Here is a 22,323-nt window from a genome sequence, read left to right as displayed (position 1 = left end):
TATTGTAGCAACATCTGTCCCAGGATACTAAAGACGAAATGGGTGAAGTGATATTTTTTACTGCACCAACTTCTGTGGGTAAGAGAGAGAAGCTTTCAAAGGATGCAGAGCTCTTCTGACTGCAGAAGTCTTCTGTTGACCCAGAACTATCTACGTGGGACTTAGGTCAGCTTAGCAGCACACGTCAGTCGTGTCCATTTTTCACACCCTGACAGATGCAGTTAAACTACCCTAATTGTCTCATATTGACCTGGCCTAAATTTATGCCTGTCTACTAGGTTTCTTATCAAACTGCTCAAACAGGCTTGTCTGAGTGCTTGTGTAATTACGATGGTGAAGGGAAAACACTTACCTAGTTATCTGAGTCTGTTCATCCAGATACTAGACAGTGAAGCCAAAAAACGATTGACTGGTATGAAGACTAAAAGCTCCTTAGTACTTTAGAGGTAAGGGACTGACTGTAAGTGTGGAAGTTGTGACCTGTTCAATTCTAACCCTAGCTCTACCCATGATGCTGTACAGTGAGTCACTTCACATTTTAGCTATAAAATGAGGAAAGATTGCCTCCTAGGAATCATGAAACCCAAGTGCATGAAAAATGCAGTAAATATCGAGCAAAGTAACATAACTGTAATATGTTTGAAAGACTACACTGTGAAGAGACCCGTTCTGAGGGCTCATCTCCACTTGCCCCAAGATTGACACATCAGAGATCAATCTCCCAGGATTCAATTTTAGTAGGTCTAGTAAGGACCTGCTAAATAGACACTGATGTGCCCCTGGGAACCCCAGTACTTCACTGGGTTTCAAGAAGTAAGGGAAGTAAATGGGAGAAACTCTCTCATTGACCTCCCATTGTGGGAATGCTCCAGAAATTCGAGCTAAGGTACATCGACTGAGCTATGCTATTCTCATAACTGGAGTTACATATTTTAGGTCCACTTTCTCCCTTAGTATAGACTTGGCCTGAGAACACAATACTAAGCAGAAAGTTAAATCTAACTTTAATTTTGCTGCTGTGTCCTGAGCATTTAGCATCACCTTCTTTTAAAGCTCAATGTGTGGGATCAGTAGTTCTGAACTCAATGTAGAATGAACTAGTGTATGCATACCAACAGGGATGTACTTGTATAACCCCAGCATATAGTATTTAAAGCTGCCCACAGTCTCCCAACCAGAAGGTATAGTACAGAGTATGAACTTGGGTATTTAAGGGTTTGTCTTCAGAGTTGCTAAGCAGCTGGTAGCTTCCTTATACTTCCGTAGGAATGATAAGAGCTTGGCACCTGTGAAAATGGGGCTATAACTGTCCTTTCTTAGTAGAGAAGATTTTAAATGAGCTGAGTTAGCTATAGTGTGTTTCTTTTTTTCTTATATAACTACTACAGATGTATCCTTAAGTATAACAGTTAGACAATCCCCCAGCTACATAATGTATACTTAATATATCCCCCCCAGAAGAAAGTGGTATAAATCAGCTTTTATTTGATGCACATGATCCTAACAAGACATCCAAAAACAGAAACATAACAAATGCACACTTCATCCAACACAGAAGAGGTAGCAACACCAATTGAGAACAGATATCGTAAAGTAATAGAACAAAAGAGTCTGCTTTCACTGCATCTTTTCAGAGCCTAACAGAGAATATACAAAATGTTAACCTTGATATCAATCCTGGAGTTACTGTTAGTAGGATTCAGGAAATCCACTGTAGCTGTAATACCTCAAGTATGTATTTTTAAATGCATCTTTCATGTGATGTATACTCCGCTAACTAGATATACCAAGTCTACATATGTTTTCTGAATGGCAGGCTTTGGCTTCTGCAAAACACCAATAAGCTTTGTGCTAGGGGCTTGTTCCAGGGAGCAGGATATCTGCACTTGCCTTTCTGTTGTGTTCTTCAGGATCTAAAACTGTTTTTCTATGACTGTTGAGTATGTGGTTTTTGGTATAAATATTACAGTGTAGCTAGGGGTTTACAATAAAACAATGGCTTTATCAAAATAGACTATCGAAAGTGGTCTCAAACAGTTGCTGTGTGAAATTAAATATGCATTTAACATACAGAGCTCCAAGGCATTCCTTTTTAGGATCAGAAACTACATAATGGGCACTGTCCTGATGCTCAGAGTCCAAATAAATGTAGAGGCATCTATACACATGGAGCTCATTGCAGAAGTGCAGTTTTACTCTCCTGGTACTTCACTTAGGGATTGTAAATAGGGTTTGCCCAAGTGCTCCAGGAGCACAAGTTTTTCCTTGACTTTCCAAGAAGCTGTGAGTGGATACTAGGGGACAGATCTCACTGATTGCCTGTTCTGGTCATTCCCTTTGAAGGATTTGGCAATGACTACTGTGAAAAGCAGGATACTGGGCTAGATGGACCTTTGGTCTGACCTGTATGGCTGTTCTTATTTCTCACTGTTGCTGATGTTTCTGCTACTAAGTCACTTCGGCAATTCTGAAGAGCTCATATTATGTCTGTACTTAGCATGTAAAACACTAGCTAGCTCAAGACCTGTTTACATAAATGTAAAATAAGTTACTTCAGAGCAGAAATATTCTCTGATGTGAAGATTTCTGAAGTAAAAGTTTATCTTTTAAAACATTTTTATTTAGATTTCTTTTTTACAATGTTATTCTCTTAGAACCTCCTATCCAAAGAAACAAGAAAACTTTTCATTTGAACAGAAAATTGCTGAAGCAGTTACTTTTGTAGCTGCAAGTAGAACAGTATTCTTGAAGCCACATTTCACTCCAAAGCGCCTGGCTGCCTCCTTTCCAAAAGGCACTCTGCCACCTTCCACCAACAGCTATGTGGGGATTACCCACCTTCCAGAAGCACAGGAGGTAAATGGAGATTTTATTAGATGTAGCCCTAAATTTATCACACATGCTACTCCAGCATTATACTTACTGCTCATGTCATTTAATACTGACATACAAACATAATTACAGATTCTTTTGCTTGGAAACTATACTTTTTCTTTGTTTTTTTCCCCCCTGAAATAGGAAGACTTCTACAGACCAAGAGGAGTTTCCTTCACCTGTGTAACATTTCTTAATATTAGCTATATTAATACTTCATTGAATGTGATTTCAATTTAAAACAGGGAATTGTGCCAGTTCCCAGCATGCTTCCTTATTTACCATTTGTCAGCCATCCTGTTCACTGTCAGCAAAAGTCACAAATAAGTTGTTGTTTTTTTAAATACAGTTTAGCTTTTAGCAGAATTGAGGATTTACTATTCTCTGAAACTCAGGCGAGAGATCAGTGGTCCAGGAGCATCCCAAGTCATCTTGCTAATGGTGGTATAAGCAAACAACTTCAAAGCAGGAGGAAGACAGACAGCTGTACAGTTTCAGCATTCGCTGCTGGCGAAATCTTTCAGAAACATTGACTGTGGCCTCAAAGGAGACGGTGCATATGAGTGGAATGGGAAGCGAGAAGAGGCAGCGTCCAGAAGGAAGCATAACTGGAACCCACAGTCTCTTCATAATGTGATAACTGACCCAGAGTGAGTATTCCTCAATAGTTCTACACTAAAGGTAAAAAATAAATTTCATTCAGTGATGCCAAAAGACTTGAAATCCACAACGGAGCTGTTATTTAGGAAGGAAAAACAGCCAGTAGATGAGTCAAAGCCTGCGTTTTCCTTATAGGCAACTTTTAAGGCGTAGAACTACAAGAACAAAATAGCCCTAAACCCAGAGGCAGCTGCCATCTGTATGCCATTCATTTTTCAGAAAGGTGAATAAAGCTGAGAGAGTCTTATAAGGCATGTTACACTGGACTAAGGCAGCTTCTACCCCTTCGGAAAAGCTGTTTGCTAGCCTTTGTTTACTGTATTTCTTGAGTTTGTATGTTAAGATGGGGAAAAAAGCTTCAATACAATGTAATAAGGGAGTGCTGGATGGATGGACACTGCTGATAATGTTTATCTGATATACTCCTCCTCAGAGATGCCAGATATGTCTTCATCGGTGCTTTCCTCCAAATCTGGCAAGTTGCCCCAAAGCAGTAAATTCACACCTGGAAAAAAAATTGTAAATAATTGAATTTGTTTCCAGACCTTATTTGAGTCAGGTTAAAAACTGAATTCATTGCCACAAAATAAATAGCTCTGGTCCCCACAAACGTATTAGATGAAATTAGATAGTGTTGCCCAGGTCTTAGTTATTTTCTATTGTTATTCAAAAAGGATCTCTAGAAATATCCTTTTGAACTACACTCTAGTAGCAATAAATCCAGTATTATGAGTAATGTGAAATAATCATGTCGCTATTGGTAATCCCCTTTTGGACGGGTAACATTAATTGCATTGAGTTGAGGCACTGTGAAACTGTTTAGACTACTTCACCATGTGTATGAGAAACAGTAATACAGATGGCATTGTGAAAGGACACCTCCTTTGGGAAGGACCCAAAAGGACAGATTATGCTAGAGATACTTGTAATTGGTGCTCCAAGTAACTGTTAAAAAGAAGCTCAAGAAAAATAAATTTTAAGGGCTAGTATCTGTTGTAGCTTCAGCCTAAGATGGGGCAGGCAATAATTTTTGATGGGGAGCCACTCCAAGATTTTGGTAAGTGATCATGGGCCACAGTTTTCTATGCAGGGGTGCACAGTCTGGGACAGTTTGGGTGCAGAAGGGAGCTCAGGATAGGGAGCTGGGGTGCAGGTGTGGGGTCTGAGAGGGAGTTTGAGTGAAGAAGAGTATTGTGATCTGGGGCAGGGAAATGGGGTGCAGGGTTAGGGAAGGAGGATGGGTACAAAAGAGGATTCTGGGGTAGGGAAGGATTGTAGAAGGAGGTGCAGGATTGGGAGGGAGTTGTGCACTGAGGTGGAGGAGTACAGAGGATCTGGGTGATAACCTGGGGCAGGCGGAGATAGTGACCTGGGGCAGAGAGCTGGTGGGGAAGGAGAAGGTGGAAGGGTGCTATAGGAAGGCTCTTGCTGGGTGGTGCTTACCTAAGCAATTCTTGGCCAGCAGCCCTGCGGGACCCCAAGGCTGGCTCTCTGCTTGCTGCAGTCCCAGACTGCTCAGAACGACTGGCTGCTCCCTGTGGCTTTCTGCTCCAGGCATGAGGGGGAAGGAGAAGCTTTGCACGCTGCCGCTGCCCCCAGTAAAATCTCTCCACTCCTATTCTCCAGTTTCTAGCCAATTGGAACTGAGAGATTTTGCTGGGGGCAGAGGCAGTGCATAAAGTTGTCTTCTGCCACTGGCTCCTGGAGCAGAGAGCCACTTAAAGTGGTGCTGGGCTGCTCTGTACTTGAGGTTCCCAGTGGGGTGGCTTGACGGGCTGGATTTGAACTGTGGGTCATATCTTGCCTGCCCCTGGTCTAAGATAATGGAGAAATCAATAAAAAATGTATATAGGGTCACACGGACAATACAGTTCAGATTGATCAGTCAGTGGAGGGTTGCTTAATAACACAGTGAAGCTGTACACACTGCTTTAAATAAGAATCTTTGTGTCTGTTTATACCATTTTTATTTGTGCAGTATTCATAACTGTATTGTCTCAAAGACCTGACTTCCATCAGCAAGCATGTGACTTTATATTCCATATGAAAATATGCTTTGGTATGAATGATATAACTATAACTGAGATGTACTTTATGCAAGACTAGAAGATTTGCCCAGCATTGCTTGGGTCCTTAACTTGATTAATTTTTGTTTTTCTTCATTTAAACCATTGCTCTGGGGTGGGCCTGGGATGAGGGTTTCAATATGTGGACTACCCTGGGGGGAGAGAGGACTATCCTAGCCCTCTCTCACTGTAGCAGCTTGGGGCCAGGTGAGAAACACCTCTCCACATTAGCTGCAGCTCCAGCATGCACAGCTCGGGGAGGAGTGCATGTCCCCACCTGAGGCAGGTCCAGGTTCATCTGCCCAAGGCACTCCCCAGCCGGAATGAGGAATGCAGCAAATTGCACTTTCCCCTTACTTCCTGATGAAGGGGAACAGCCCATAGGAATGTGGGGGAGAGGCTTCAGCTCCTCATGCCCCCTCTAAAGGATGTGGGGGGCAGGGAGGCTCAGAGCTGGGGCAGTACCGGTTGGGGGGGGTACTCCCTCAGCCAGTTGCTTTCATCTACCCAGTGATTCTGTCTCTTTTTTTCTGTATGGCTTTATGAAAGGTAGTCTCATTCAAGAAACATCACATTTTTCCTGGCACAACCAAACCTCTACCTTGCTGTAAGTTATGATAAGAGGAAGCTGCATAACAGATGAGGTGGTCCTCGCTATTACCATTTAAAAAGATGTCTTGAACAAATAGACAGATCGACTCTCTCAAGTATATGGTAGATAAACCATATAAGGTATCATTGGAAATGTTGGGACTTACTAATTATAACTATCCTATTTGTATGCATGTTTCATTTTTGTATCTGAAATTAGAAATACTGACTTCGTATCTGGATTCCAACTATGCTACTTTGGGTGATGCTCATTGGCTATCACTTCAGGTACCACAATGTAAAAGCCAGACAGGACTGATGTCCATCAGTGATGACACTCCATACTGTCTCTTTGTGATAGTAGACAGAGGTGATCTGATCACCGTAGGCTAACCACGACTTAGGATGTCTGTACTATTCAGTGGAGGGATGGGTATTCAAACCAAGGATGGTTTCAGTGGGATCTTCAGCACATCAGGTGGCCTCCCAGAGGTCCAGTCCACCACAAAGAGGTCAGTGTAAATTTTTTAATCAATTAATCTTACGGCCTGATGCCTTTTTTTAAAGCCACACAAAGTTGAGGCCGCTTAATACTGCATTTTAGACACTGTGTAGGCTCCAGTGACATGAACAGTTTCCTCAGACAGACTGTGGGGAAGGAATGCTATCTGCTTAGAAAGGCAACTCATTATAGACTTGCTATATACTTTGAGTCAACTGCATATGCTTTGAGATACCTTGCTATTGGGAGGAGAGTGGGGGAAATTGCCAGTAAACTCTTCTATGAATTTAATAGAACTTCCATGTTCAGAATTAAGAGTTCCTTACCAGAGGAGTCCAGTCTGTTTACACCAAAGACTGCTTGGCTGTGAAACATCCAGAAATGTCCATTGTTACAGGACAGCAGGCACGGTTTGCATGGAGCAATCACATGGTAACCTACAACATTGCCACTAGAACAAACAAACAAAATAATGACCATGTAAGTTCTTGGATGAAAGTTTGCGCTGAAGAAACACTAAAGGTTAACGTTAAAGAGAATCTAACCATTTTACTAGGCAAATTGGTGTTCAATGTCTTCATCTGGAGAAAATGTAAAGATGAGTTTTTAAAGCAGTGGTGCATAAAGTGTCTGAATATATTTTAAAATCAGTGGTCCTGTGGCATCTTTGAGACTAACAAAAAATATGAGCTTTCATGGGTAAGTCCCACGTCATCAGATGAGCTAGAGTGGAAATAACAGAATCCAAGAATACCTATATATGTATTAAAAAAGTAGTACTTGTCAATTGTAGGACCCATGTTAATGAAGCTAATTATGTAGGCTGGATGTGTTCCATTCATAGCTTCGATGTGAAAATGCAGATGTTAAATGCCGGGTAAATTGGCTTTGTAGTGTGTTAACCTGTTAAGACCAGGGAAACAGTGTTACATTGGTAGATAAATTATAGTTCTGAATACATTTACTTAGAGAAAGAGGATGTATGTGGAGATGCACAAGACTTATATTTCTTAGACAGTCTTGTCTTATACAGAATTTGGATATTTGCAGTGTTACACGAATGTCCTGTAACTTAAGTCTATGAAGCTTTTTAAACCAGATCTCCCCAGTGAAATCAATGAAGATTCACCTTAAAACTGGTGGTACAATAAGACCCTATAAAAGCTAGGTAATTAGCTTGGGGTGTATATATAGTCCTGATTTTGCTCCATTGAAATAAATGGAAATTAAGGGTTTTAGCAGGATGAGATTTTGGCCCAATTTATTTACCTGTAGATTCCTTTCCACCCCCAGCAGTGCGCACAGAAAAAAGTGTGTGCTTTCTAGTTTAGCATCTGGACCAAACAGAGTTCCTTGCTAGTCAAGTCTCTTGGGGGAAAAAAAGAACACCTTGCTGTTTTTAGTCCAAGAACCTTCCTGTCCAAGCTCAAATCCAAGCATGCTGAATTTTTAGACCAAGCAGATAAATAACCCTGAGCGGTTTAGCAGATTTTTTTTTTTTTTTAAAGAAACAGTATCTTAAGTATCAAGCATCAATAAAAATAAACAGCTAGCTCCAGGAACTTTCAAGTTAACTTTTTCCATCCGTTAGTGAAGACTAGGTCTGCCAACAGCATGTTCCGTTACAGCAGAACCTCAGTTTTATGAACCTGTTATACAAATCTACTGTAACTGATATATTCAGCTTTATGAACTCCTGAATCCCCAATTAGTTTATAAAATAGGAGTTCTCTGCTGTATCTGTTTTAATAAAGTGGAAGATAGGAATAAATGCATTTCATTGTGATAGTGACAGCTCTCTTTTTGGAGTTAACTGGGTGCTACTCAAGTTTTCTATAGAACCACACTTTAGTCTTGATATGCATTGTCCCAGCATTTCTGCTAGAGAATTCTACAATGATAGACTAATAGTCATGTCCAAATGTAGTGAGCCAAGATTCCACTGAGCAAAGTTGTATCAAATTCACTTCATTTGTGACCCAAGCACTTGCATTTGTGTGATTAGTATGAGATGTTGAAATGTTATTGCTGCAGCACATGCACTGCTGAGCAGGTGCTTGTATGGTTATGAGTCACATTAAAGTGATATTACTTACCATTTCAGACATGCAATGTTCTTCAATTTACATTTGCAGATGTCAGTGAAATAACAACTTCCAATGAAGTCAACAGTACTGGATGGGAAATAATGGTCACAGAAACAGTTTAGACATTTAACATAACTTCACCCAGATACCAGTAAGTTAGAATTGCAACAAACCAGTGTTCGAGGTTTGTACTTTATTTCCCTTTACAAACACCTACCTGCTATCATCTAGTCTCCCTCCATCACCAATCACAGTAGTCTCAAGATAGCAAATATATCTATATATTCCACCAGAACACTCTAAGCCAGCACATGATAGTTTTCAGGAAATGGCTCCCCTCCCCTAGGAACAGAGCTTTAGTAAGGGTGCCATTTTGACTTTATGAGCTTTCTTTGTGTAAAAATTTTTTTACAAAGTAAAACTGTTTTATTTGAGATCTTGGTGCTCTTTGGGGCCTATGTTGCAGGGCACTGAGCTCTCCCAGAGCTGAGATGATTCACTGTGTTATTCTGCTAGGGACAGTAACCCCAGCTCTGTGCCGTGGCTGGGGGAGACTAGAGCTTCTAGCCCAGAAGGACAGGATGGTGGGAAGCCCCACAGGGCAGGAATCACTGGATTGATCAGCACACCAGGTAGGTGATATGATTTGGCCCTGTCTACACTTGCCTTTAAACATGCTGAAATGGTACTCAAAACTGTTTGTTGCAGACAACCTAAATCTTTATCTACCAGGAACCAGTGTTCTTAACAGTAGGGCTTCCAGCAGTGGAGGGCTGCCGTAAATTTCCAGCATTTTAACCACTCACTTAAAGGGTCTACAAAAAAAATTGTGTATGGGTTAGCCTAGCTGAGGTAGCTTGAGTCCAGCTAGCTTGGGTAAAAATCATAGTAAAGCTAGCACAGGCTTCAGAGTGAGTACTTCAAATCTGGTATAGATGTTAGGTGCTTCATCAACATCATCAGAGGTTCTCTCTCAATTGGTGGATGATCGCTAGCATGGATGTACATATGGGTCCTCAAATGACTTAGGAGTTCAATTCTGGAACTTCATATCCACTTGTGTATCTGTAGATACTTCCTAGCAGGCCAACTGCCTGCTGGGAGAAAGTTGGGTTTTTTTTTTCCTTCCTTCTCTTCAGCTTTGAGAGCAAGGCACTTCTTGAAGTGAGCTACTACTTGATGGAGGATGTGCTTCCCCACCCCCCCTTGGGTTTGGTTGCAGGCCTGCTCCTCCCAGCTTTTGGTGTCCACATCACTTTACTTTACATTCACTTTTAATGTGTATTTTGTAATTAATACTTGGCTTGCTAGCCCACTCTGAAGCCTGAGCTGTCTTTCTTCTGTTGTTACCCATGCTACCTGGATTTAAGTTAGCTTGAACAGACTAGCTGATGATAGCTTTTGCTGTGTAGGTGTACCTTTAAACCTGATGATGCTAGAAGCTGGTAGCAGTTTGTTTATATCAGGACTCCCAGCTCCAAAGACTATAACTCCAATGGGGAATTACTTCTGTTCCTTACAATGAATATAGCCAGCTTCAGCACTAGGTCAGTTACCTCCCGCAGACAAGGTCATTTCCAGACTTAACATTTGTATGTCAATTTCTTCTTCTGGAAGGTGGAATAGTATTACCTAAATCAGATATTGCCTCAACCTACATCCTCTGAGGCTTTGTGATTTTAATGTATTCTGATCGTCTCTGTAGAAAAGTCATTAAGAGCTCACTAATGTTGTCAAATACTCTTCAGTAATGGGGTTTATACAATAGATCTTAGATAGGTAAGTTTTGTCAACTCCAATTTATATTTAGTTGTCAGTTTGTTTCAATTTAGAAAAACAAATATCTTCAAAACAATCTGATCTTCCCTAGTTTAGGGCTCTTTGACCTTGCAGTCCTTCCTAGCTTTCCACCAGTTGGAACACTAGTTCAGGCAGCCACTAACATTTCAACTACAGTATTGTGCAGACCCTGCTTTAAGCAGTGCTAGATGAGACAATAGGTAGAACGGTGACAGTTGGTTTACAGTAGTATTTCCACCGCTAGAACTGCATCAATGGTAATGTAAGTACAGACTTAATGACAAAAGGGGCAATTTGTTTACATAGCTTGGTATGTACAGGGTTCAGTGCACCACTGTCCAACATTCCATCTCATGGCTTGGAATTGTGTATACTCGTCCATTCATTGTGTTAATGGGTAGGAAAAATGGTCCTGAGAGTTGAACTTCTGTATGCAGACATACAAGTTTAGTTAAGACTTCATGCTTCCTATTTTGATACTTACAGTTTAGATCCTCAATATATTAGCCCCCCCCCACTCCAAGTCTAACTACTAAACCATTTGCCATGGAGGGGGGGGAAACCAATTATTACATCATTTCCTGAGTCACAAACACAGATCACTATTTTAATTGTGTACTGAAATATGTGGTCTACAGAGTTACATACTTAGTTTTGTAGTTAACACTTTACAAATGTAATCCACAGGTAGGCGTTAAGGTACACCATCCAGCTATACAAAATGTATAGCTGGATTTGGCTTATTTTAAGCCGAGCCGCGATGGCATCTATGCTGCAGGAAGCCAATGGGAGCACATGTTTCCACCGGCTTCCCTTACTCCTTGTAGAATGAGGAGTACTGGACACTGTCGGGGGCTGCCCTCCATGTTCGATTTAGAGGTCTACATTAGACCTGCTAAATTGAACAGTAGAAGATTGACCTCTGGAGGGTCGATCTTCTCTGTAGTGTAAATAGGCCCTTTGTGTATAATAACCATACATATCACTAACTTGTATTTGACAACCAGAAGTGTATGAAAGACATTTTAAAGCAGTTCAGAACATCTACACCAGGAACTAGGTGTTTATTGTAAACCTCAAATGAGAGCACAGAACAATGGCTTAGTGATTAGAATGTGTGTGTTTTTTTAAATAAACCTTGTTTTAAAAATTAATTTTAGTCCATCTTAGTTTTTCCTTTTAATCCATCTTTACAAATTAAGAAAATGTAAATGACAAAGTATGTTAATAGTTAGTTTACTAATATTTAAATGTTGCTTTGCCATATTTGTTCATCCTCTGATTCCAGATTAATTTGGACCAATTAGGAATTTAAAACAAAAATCTTGCTGTCCTTGCTTAACCCTGAAACCCAAATTGGATTCTGCTTCTTTCATCTTCATCAGTAATGCGCTCAACTATTCTGTTGATGTGAGGCCAAACAGAATACAACTTGCTTTCCTTGACTGATTCATTCCTGCACCATTAAGAGTAAAAATCATGTTTCTATCCATAAAATAGATAGAAAGTAACTGTCTTTGATTGTGATGATGTTTTTACAGAACCACTGAACAACATTTATTTTTTCTCAGGCTAGACTTGAAGATATGCCAGTGAACAATCTTATTATCCATCATCTAAAATCAATGCTCTCAACCCTTCCAGAATACTGTACCCCTTTTAGGATTCTGATTTGTATTGCATACACCCAAGTTTCACCTCACTTACATTAGCTACTTATAAAATCAGAAATAAAAACGAGCATGTTGTTTAATCACAGTTAACCCATGCTATTATTTCATAATAATGATTTTTAAAACTGATTAATCACACTTAATTGCATAGTTAAACAATGGATTACCAGTTGAAATGTATTAAATATTTTGGATGTTTTTCTATCTTTTAATATATTTATTTCAATTACAACACAATACAAAGTGTTTGGTTCTCACTTTTTACATTATCTTTGATTAAAAATATATGCATTGTATAAATGGTAAAAAAGAGAGAATTTTCCATTCACTTCATACAAGTACTATAGTACTTGCCCTCTCTATCGTGCAATGCAACTTTAAAATGTAGATTTTTTGGGGGGGGGGGGAGGGGTATAAAACTGCATTCAAAAATAAAAGAATGTAAAACATTAGAGCCTACAAATCCACTCAGTACTACTTCTTGTTCAGCTGATGGCTAAGACAAACAAATTAGTTTATATTATGGGAGAATGCTGCCTACTTCTTATTCACAATGTCACCTAAAAGTGAGAAGAGGCATTCACAAGGCATTTAAGCTAGCATTGCAAGGTATTTATATACCAGATATGCTAAACATTCCTACTCCTCTTCAGGGTACAGCCACCATTCCAGAAAACATGCTTTCATGCTGATGCTTGTTTTTTAAAAAATATATATATTTATAACAACTCCTTGGGGGAGAATTGCATGTTTCCTGATGTTTTATATGCATTCTGCCATGTATATTTCATGTTACAACAATCTCAGATGACCTAGTACATGTGTGTTATAAGATCACTTTCATTGAAGATTTGACAAAATGTAAAGAAGCACTAATGTAAATTTCTAAAAATAGCTACAGCACTTGACCCAAGGTTTAAGAATCTGAAGTGTCTTCAAATATCTGACCGGGATGAAGTGTGGAGCATGCTTCCAAAAGTCTTAAGTGCAACGCTCTGATGCAGAAATTGCCGAACCCCAACCACCAAAAAGGAAAAAAAATCAACCTTCTGTTGGTTCTGATGATGAAAATGAACATGCATGGGTACAAACTGCTCTGGATGATTATCTTGCATGGATATATGATCCCTGGATTGGTGGCTGAAGCATGAAGTGAGACACTTAGCATATGTGACGCATAAATATCTTATGATACTGGCTGTAACACTGCCAAATAAATGCCTATTTTCACTGTCAAATGACATTGTAAACAAAAAGTGGGCAGCATTATCCCCTGCAAACGTAAATAAACTCGTTTGTCTGAGGCTGAGCAATTGGCTGTATGGGAAGTAGGATTGAGTGGACTTTCTAAACTCAATGTAAAACTTGTTTTATTTGTGAATACAGTTATTTTTATATAGAAGTCTACATTTGCAAGTTCAGCGTTGGTGATAAAGAGATTTCACTACAATACTTGTATTAGGTGATTTTAAAATGCTATTTTATTTTTTACAAAACAATACATGTTTTGTATTCTGCATGATAATGAAAATAAAAATATTTGAAAAGGTAGAAAAAAAGAATTTAAATAAATGATTTTCAGTATAAAGGTGCAATTGTTAAACAATTGTGATTACGTTTTTAAACATTTGACAGCAATAACGTAAATACAAAAGTGAAACAGCATATCAGTACTGAGAAATGGTGTTCTTTTTTTTTAACCACAAATTGTAAAAGCAATTGGAACTTGCATATTGTATTTACATTTCAGTGTATAGTACTGAGAGCAACATAAACAAGTCGTATGAAATTTTAGTTTGTACTGACTCATGTATTTTTATGTAGCTTGTTGTAAAACTAGGCGAAGATCTGCACACTTCCTCCAGGTTCAGAGCTAATGATCAGAGTCACTTGTCAATGGGGGTCAGGGCTGAGATGCACTTCCAGATCTAATATTAACAGTCTGACATCTTGTGGCAAATCACTTAGGGGACACTAGTTAGGTTTAAAATAATTTCAGCTTATATTCTTACTTCATTACTTGCTCTTGAACAACAATTGAAGCAAATGCAAAAAAAAAAATCTAGTTTACCTTCTGTCATTTACGTAACTTACATTATTGTAATTAATCAAACTGGGAATGAAGCATTTAAGTGTTGGAAACATCCTACTAGAATTTATACTGCACCTGTTTGAGGATATTACTTGACTATAAATAAAAATAGACTAGTTACTGATTTGAAACTGGAGTGAAACTGACACTTTCAAGTCACTTTCACTTCTATTTAAAGGGTTGCCACTTTCCAGAAGGCTCTCAAATACATTGATTGAATCTCACTTGTCACAGAATATTTAAAAAGAAAGACCAAGACATTGTCACATTTTAAAGATGAGGAAAAACGAGTATTGCTCATTAGTTAGCGTTTGTATATAAATGTTATATAACATACCATTCTGTGTTTTGACTGTGGCTTAGTTGCTATTGCTGTAAAATAGAAATACTTGCTTGCCCATGAGTGTGAGTGGCGTGTAAGGAATAGACTGAGATCGGTGGGGCAGGAAGTGGGCTTTCTTAACGGTTTGCACGATGTCTCGTACGCTAGGGGATTCCTGCTAATTAATGTCTTTGGGCGGCCTAGTGTAACATTGGTGCGCTGTTGAGTTGCCGTTGGATGGCGAGCGAAGGGGACTTACCTGGTGGGTGGGATGTCCGTGGAGTAGAGGTCGATCTCGGTGTTGGCCAGCAGCACAGCCTTCATCCCCCGGGAGCTCAGCACCTGCTGGCAGAATCTGCAGCACAGCATGGACACGCACCTGTCCTTGAAGCTGCACCCACTCGTGGACATGGCGGCTCTGGCTCCCAAGGGCCTGGCTCCTCTTCCCACAGTGCGGGGTGGGGGCGCCTTGCTTCTGTGAGGGCCAGCTGCCCCCCAGGCCCACTGCCCGGCTCCTGCCCCCCCAAGACTGTTCTTTAGCCCCCCCCCCTTCGGGATCCTTGCCCTAGGGACTATTCCGCTTCAGCTGCGCTGTCCACACTCACTGCCCCTTCCCCTGGAGGCTGACACCCCTTCCCCCTCCAGGCTGCAGCACTGTCCCACAGGCGCTGGGCTCCCCCTACCCCCTGCAGTGGGGGCCCTATGTGGTCCCGTGCCACGGGGCACCCTGTGCTCCGTCTGCTGCCCCCCCGCTACTGGGGGCCCTGTGCCCCCTCACCTGACCCCCACCTGCCCTATGCTCCCCTTTCCTGGCTTGCCCCACCCCCACGGTTCCCGCTGACTGTCCTCTTCCCCCTCCCCCCTTTCTTTTTGCCTCGCGCCGGCTGAGTCTGCTGCGTCGGCCCTGCTGCCGTTAGACCCCAACGGGCAAGCCCCCCACGAGCCTCTCGCTTTCAGACCTGTCAGACTCCGTTTGAATCCCCATCCTCGCTTCCCATTGGAGGGGAGCGAACACTCCCCTAGAGCCCGATTGGGGGGGATTGGGACTAGGTCCGCCTCTCCCAGCGCTTAGGACCCGCCCCCTCCGCTCCTCGTTGGAGGAGTCCTGAGACAGAGGCGGGGCAGAGAGACGAGGGGCACGCCGCTATTGGCGAGAAGGTTTGTCACTCCGAATCATCGCAGCGGCTGATTGGGGGAAGCGGAGGAGGGGGCGGGGCGGGTGAGCTAGCGCTGCAGAGGAAACTGACCGCGGGAGCCGTAGCTGGTGAGCCTCGGCTCGTGGAGGAGGGGAGTTGGCTGCGAGGCGCTGCAGGTAAGAGCGCGCCGCAAGTAGACCTCCGTCCTGCCATAGGCGTGCCCCAGCCCATAATACTCCCGCCCCCTCGGGGAGACCCGCATGGCCGCCACCGGCTGCTCTGCCAGCCCCGCGCTCTCCCCCGCCTGTCCTGGGCATTCCCTGCCACCTCTGCTCCCCGATTTGTAACTCCCGGCACAGCCAGCGCTCCCCCCCTCATTTTTAAAAGCCTCTTTCCTAGGCGCAGCCCGCGCTTAGCTCCCCGCCCCCCCCCCCGGGGCAGAGCCCGCTCTTGTCCCCCTCCCCCATTTGCAAAACCCGCCCCCCCGGGACACAGCCCGCTCTTGTTCCCCCCTATTTGCAAAACCCGCCCCCCCCCCCGGGGCACAGTCCACTCTTGCCCCCCCATTTGCAAAAGCCCCCGGGGAACAGCCCGCGCTTGCTCCCTCCACCCCCAATTTGCAAAAGCCGCCCTCTAATTTGAAAAAGCTGTGTCCCACTCGCGCACAGCCTGCTGTCTTTCTTCTCCTCCCTTCCCCCCCATTTGCAAAAGACGCCACCCCCGGTCATAGCCAGCTCTTGGTCCCCTAGTTAGCAAAAACCGCATCCCGATTTGCAAAAACCGCTTCCCCCGGCACAGCCCGCTTTTGGCCCCCCAGTTGTAACCGCCCCGTGGCATAGCCCCCGTTCTCCCCAATCGCAACACTTTCCGCCTTGCATAGCTCCCTCCTAGGATAGAGTCTCGAGCCTGCAAAATCCTTCTCCCCGTCCATAATACTCCAGGAGCAATTATTCCCCCACCCCAACCCCCAGTATAGCCCCAAACCTTCCTCCCCGCCTCGCCTTCCATTCCCCCATTCTGCCCCATCCGCTCCATTCCCAGAACTCCGCTCCCCTTTTCCGCAGGCTTGAATATCTCTTCCCACCACCCCCCGTCGCTGCTCCCTGCTAGGATTAGCGGCAGGAAAGGGAATACAGGGCTGGGTCCTTCATTCCTGAAGTGAAAAGCAAATAGGGCTGAGGGGGCGAGTGGTCTTCTCCTTACACGACTGAGTTGGCAGCACCCAGGTTCCCAAGGTGCCAAAGGGTTTTGCAGTAAGCATTGTGGAGCGCCCGTGGCTTCTGCATGTATTTTTGGGAGAGCTTTAAATATGTGTATTTGCGCAGTCTCTTTCCAGCTGGGTGGATAGTAATTGCATAGAGCAGCTTGGAATATCTTCCACTCCCTCCGTAACTATGGGGGGAGCCAGTCACACACTTTCTGTTTATTTGTTTTCCATTTAAATGCTCTAACGCTATTCTGTAACCCTTTCCCGTTTCCTGTCTCTGCTAGCCACGTTGTTCCTCCTGATGTTGGATGTGGATTCAGTTGTTGGTTTGACGTTTTTTATCATGCACAGCTCCCTGATTTCTTACGTTTGTTACCGAGAATAACTTGTAACACCCCCTCCCACGTGCCCTGATTTCCCCCTGTTGGGAGATTTGCATCTGCCTTCCACATGCTGGGCTGCATTTCCCCTGGTTCCAAATCAGCATTGATGTCTAGGGAAGATCTGTTTTTCTAGATGGGGGGGAGGGAGACCAAACATTCAAATAATAACAGTAATACACAGCTGACCTGTCTGTAGAATCAAAGGCTGCTGATTTAGCTATACCGAAGGGATTAATCTTGTTTACAAAATGGCTTGTGGATTCATTTTTTACCTCCTGCAGTTCATGTAATTCAGGGATTTGAGTCTAAATTTTCAAGATATCGAGTTGTAGCTTCTTCAGTACTGCTCTCTTTTTCCCCCTTCCTGCATTGCTCATTTAGAAAAGTGATTCTTTTTTTTCCCATGGGCTAGTTACCTTTCACTACCACCCCTTTTCCCCTGGGGACTGAGCTTTCCCAATGAGATTTTTTTTCTTTTTTTCTTCCTTCTGTGCTTGCTACTACACAGGCATTTTACCTTGCTGATGTACATATGTAGCATTTTGCTGCAGTTTAAAGAGACATTTGCAATACTAATGAAGCTTTTCTTTAAACTATAAACTTTCGCCTTGTATTTTGTACCTGATATCTTAAAAAAAATCTTTTTATTTACAGGCAACGAAACCAAAGAGAACGCCCTCTGATCCTTCATTTCTCTTCCCGTTTGGGATTTTATTTGCATCATCTTTGAGTCTGTTTTAAAAAAGGCAAAGCAAACCTTCAAAAAACATGTGCAGCAGGACTTCCACTCCTTGACTGTACCATTAGTGTTAGTAATCAGGAAAAGCCTTTGGAGACTACATGATCTCTCTAGTCTGATGCTTGCTGCTGTTGCTGCTAAGGGTTTTGGTGCAGGGAAACAAAACTGCCTTTTCCACCCGCTGATTTCTTAACATCTGCATGTTTCTGCTGCCGCACTCTGTTTCACGCCCTCTTCCCATGGACTGATTTGTTTTATTTGAAGGGTGGAAGGATAAGAAAACCAAGGCATTTCTTTGGAAGAAACAAAATTGCATTTATTTGTTGCATTCTGGTGGATCTGTTTTGAGGTTAATCTTTCTGGAAAGGGAAAACATGACGTCGCCAGCTAAATTCAAAAAGGATAAGGAGATCATAGCTGAATATGACACTCAGGTCAAAGGTAGGAATAATTTTACATCCATCTATATTGTTACAGTTTAGACTTGCAAATGCAGGCATTTGCATTCGATATTTGGGTGGGGACTGAGAAAAGCATTTGCAAGTCACCATGAATTTGCAATGTTTTCTGAAATAGTGCAATCTTGTAAGGGATTTTTTTTCTCATAAGGGTGGATTCCTGTGTAGGTCAGTGTTGTCTTAATGCAGAGAGGAATTTCTTTTTCGGTATATGAAAACCCTTGAGTTCAGAGTCTTCTTTTTCTGGGTGCTTTAAAATATGGTTAGGTTTGAAATGTGCCTGGCAGTGAATAGCTTTTCAATTTCTTCTCTCCCTAAGGAATCGTTTAAAGCCTCTGTAGAAGCAGAAGAAGGTATACCTCTTGCTAGTACTGTGGACCCTTGTTCACATCAAGTCTTCATAGCTGTCTGTGCCAAAAAGCTATAATATTCAGCTTCAAACTCAATAAGTTGACACTGTTTATTCACACAGCTGTGATTTTCAACACCCTGGGTTGGCTGTGCATATGACCACTATTCTGAATGTAATTGGTGCTGATATATAATTCTGAAGGAGTGTATGTTGGTGCAAATGAGCATAAGGCTTGGGTTAGGACATCACATGCCCTCAGTAGTGAAATGGAAGTGCTTAATGTTTGTGTGTGTGTGAAGCTTTCAAGATAATTTGAATGAAAAATATTCTTGTGTGTGTGACTTGATAAATCGTAGCTGATGGGAAATCAGCTGCAGTAAGCTTGTTTAAACCTTGCTTGGTACATTGATTGCGTGGGTGGTGGGAGATGGAATGGGTGTGGAGATGGCTTTGTGCTGAAGGCAGAGGACTGGAAGTTGGACATTGGGATTTACGGACTTGTATTACCCTGTGTAAAATAGTGAAGTGTGAGCTGCTCCTCCAAAGGGGTGCTATGTGAAACTAAATTAATTAACGTGTAATGATTTAATGCTTTCAGATACTTGTGTGGGAGGCAAGAGAAATGCAAAAGGTGTGTGTGTGTGTGCGAGATTTTCTCACCTCTTTAATGAAATTTTAACTTGACAAGCTATTCAGTCTTGTAGAATGTCAATATCCAGCAGGAGGTGCTGCTTCAAAAAGATGGACTTAGTCTTGTGACATAGTAGCTGGAAGCGAGATGTAGGTGGTGCTTAAAACACAATACATTAAAATGTGTGGCGATGTGGTTTTTTTCCCCCACCCTCATCCAGCTCCTTGTTTCAAAATAGGTCAGAGAGGGATACCTCCTCCAGCTTTCTGGAACAATGCAGAAGGCATTCACACTTGAATATTGTAGTTCTGTTGAATGATTGGTTTGAATGATTGGTCTGAAGTATTTAGAATAGTACACTTTTTTTAATAAGGTTTATTTAGCCAGCCTGCCCTCATACACTGTCTATTTGTGATCTTATCAGGCTTCCCATCTGAAATACGATCAGCTGTGGTCAGAATTGAAATGGAAGTTCTGCAAGAAAATTCTATGCAACAGCAGGAACGGCTATTGATAATTCAGGAGATGGCATTGTCCCTAGAACCAGTGCTCCAGCACTGTGATGGGGCACTGAACTGTTTAAGAAACTAAAATCCAAGGTCTTGTCCATTTGTTGTTGTTTAGAAATACCATAGTCCTTGTGTAGCAAAACCTATCCTGTCGATTGGTCATTTTCCAAATCTAGTTGTTAATGTGCTGCCTCTAAATTGCCCTGGTAGTTAAGTTTGGTTGTTCTTGTTTATTTTCCTCCTGCTAAGTACTATTGCTAAACGTCTTATACTGCTGAAGTGACCACATCAGTGGTAGTTGACATGACTCATGTTTGTTACAAGTGGACACTGTATAAACTGGGAGGTATTATCTGTCTTGCTCAGATATGAAAATATTCCTCTATCTTTGCTGGCCTTTGAAAGCTTAACGCATTTTGTGCTGCATGCCACACTGGGATGATGTACGGCAGCTGTGTCTTCAGACATCACTTAAAATCCTTAATCCACAAACACGTAAGTTATGTGTTTTCGAATCTAAAAGTTGCTGCTAATCGCTGGATTTGGTTTTTCAAAAAATAATTAACAAAATATCATATTAAGAAGGGCATCTTGGTGATTGATAAGGTCAGAATTACAGCCTCATGGTTGAGAGCTGCTGAGTGAACGTGGTCATCAGACTGGAACAAACTGGCAATAGTGCAAATTCATCGTTCTGAATTAGTTTTGATGTTTACATGTCTGTTCCCTTCTTCCAGCAGCCGTGATCATGTCCCTTGTGGGTTGCAGTTGTGTCTATAGGTGAGCTTTCTCTTCAGACTGACTGACTTCCCTGTTCCTGAGTGGCTATTGTGCAATCTGCAAGTCAAAATGGACTTGTAGCCTCCTCCTTGGAGAGTAGGAGTATTATCTCTTCTTGGATCTCCACTTTGTAAGCTGGATGGAGCTAGGGGCATGTCATCTTACATTCGTTGGCTTTTCATCCAGTATCTAGCACAATAGGACTGTGAAACAGAATGTGGTCTGTGGGTGTTAATGTAATATCACTTTGGTATGTGGATGATCAAATGTAGAGCTCCTGTATCTGATGCTATCCCATTATGCTGTACAGAATGTGGCTTTGCAATCAACTTCAGTGGTTGAACATTTTCTCTCTCCCCTTTCCTCCCCTATTTGAAACACAGATACTTAAAACAGAAAGAATTGGGTCAGTTGATTATACTTGTGTAGCAGAGCTCACAACAATGTGCCTGGCTCATGGTAGACCATCAGAAAACAGGGCAGACACTCCAACCTGGTGGTATATTCTAGAAATGGATTTTACCGAGTCATGTACACACCTGGGACCACAAACTGTTCTCTTAGGCTCCCTAGCACGTCTTGCTATCCAGACAAACTAGATTTGTGATAGAAGGTTATTAAAGTCAAATGTCATGGCACATGAGGCTAGTCCCAATCCCAAGGATACACTAGATGCCATATGCCTCCTCTTCCCCCCCCCCCCCCCAAAAAAAATGCTGGCAGCCAATTTTTTTAAATTAACTGAAGACGTATTAACTAAGAGAAAAATGAGTTATTGAGAATGTATTTAACTTAAGCGACTCCAAATGTGTAAGTCTCAAGGGATAGGGGAGAGAGAGCTTTGGAGATCTCTGTTGTGTATCTGGAATACTCCTCAGAAGTCTCCAGACGGGTCAGATACACGTGGTAGCTGCTTGGATCCATTCTTGTAGCAATCTGGCAAGTGTTTCTGATGCAGCTGGGCTTTTTGTCTGTTGCCTAAACGGTATTCAGTCTGTGGGTTTTCCATTGCTGAACAAGTGACCCATGCTTTGAAGTTAGCCTGCTTTTTCATTTACAGTTCCAAGGATCCAAATACTTGACGAGCAAACCAAATACAGAAGTCTACACAATGCATTCAGTTGCAACAATCCAAGCAGGCTTTCATTAGTTTTCATGAAGTTCACACATCAAGTGCATTTTCACTAACTTTTATTTTTGATCTAGGGCAGCGGATCTTAAAATATGAGTTGGGAACCCAAAATGGGGTTGGCATTAAAATTTCTGGGAGGCTGAAGCCTCAGCACCATCACCTGAGGCCAAATCTAAATCCCAGGCCTCACTGTGGGGCTGGGGCCAAAGCTCAGGATCTTCACTCCTGGATTGGGGAAGGGAGGGGAGTGATAGGACTCAGGATAGCTCAGTCCCACCTCTTACGGTCACATAGTAATTTTTGTTGTCAGAAGAGGGTCATGACACAAT

At 42.2% G+C, this 22,323-nt stretch overlaps 2 protein-coding genes across 6 annotated transcripts in view; one reads left to right on the top strand and one right to left on the bottom strand.

Annotated features, from left to right (window-relative positions):
- Positions 1-1,465: 1,465 nt before the first annotated feature.
- On the bottom strand, positions 1,466-15,649 carry FAM72A (family with sequence similarity 72 member A). The gene is made up of 4 exons (XM_006137220.4): positions 14,927-15,649; positions 8,790-8,867; positions 7,020-7,144; positions 1,466-4,039 (listed from the first exon to the last, which is right to left on the bottom strand). Exons 1-4 carry the CDS (start codon positions 15,076-15,078, stop codon positions 3,945-3,947), a joined length of 450 nt encoding a protein of 149 aa, XP_006137282.1. The 5' UTR covers positions 15,079-15,649; the 3' UTR covers positions 1,466-3,944.
- Positions 15,650-15,874: 225 nt separating this feature from the next.
- Positions 15,875-22,323, top strand: part of SRGAP2 (SLIT-ROBO Rho GTPase activating protein 2) — a 212,361-nt gene continuing 205,912 nt past the window's right edge. For 4 of the 5 annotated variants that reach the window (XM_075910141.1, XM_075910137.1, XM_075910140.1 and 1 more), the window contains exons 1-2: positions 15,875-15,979; positions 18,048-18,573. Coding sequence is in view for 3 of the 5 variants with exons in the window: in XM_075910137.1 (XP_075766252.1) it covers positions 18,507-18,573 (67 nt within the window). In the remaining 2 variants the exon portion in view is untranslated. The remainder of the gene's footprint in view (positions 15,980-18,047; positions 18,574-22,323) is intronic. The other variant, XM_075910139.1, reaches the window with a different exon arrangement.

Source organism: Pelodiscus sinensis, chromosome 27 (genome assembly GCF_049634645.1).
Source record: "Pelodiscus sinensis isolate JC-2024 chromosome 27, ASM4963464v1, whole genome shotgun sequence".
NCBI lineage: Eukaryota > Metazoa > Chordata > Testudines > Trionychidae > Pelodiscus > Pelodiscus sinensis.
Note: the sequence above shows the minus strand (reverse complement) of the source record. Positions and strands in the feature narration are given on the sequence as shown.

Coding starts and splice junctions, on each gene's coding strand:
- FAM72A (XM_006137220.4), bottom strand. CDS start 15,078: ATGTCCACGAGTGGGTGCAGCTTCAAGGACAGGTGCGTGTCCATGCTG. Junction 8,868..14,926: donor ACGGACATCCCACCCACCAG/GTAAGTCCCCTT, acceptor TTTCCCATCCAG/TACTGTTGACTTCATTGGAA. Junction 7,145..8,789: donor AACATTGCATGTCTGAAATG/GTAAGTAATATC, acceptor TGTTTGTTCTAG/TGGCAATGTTGTAGGTTACC.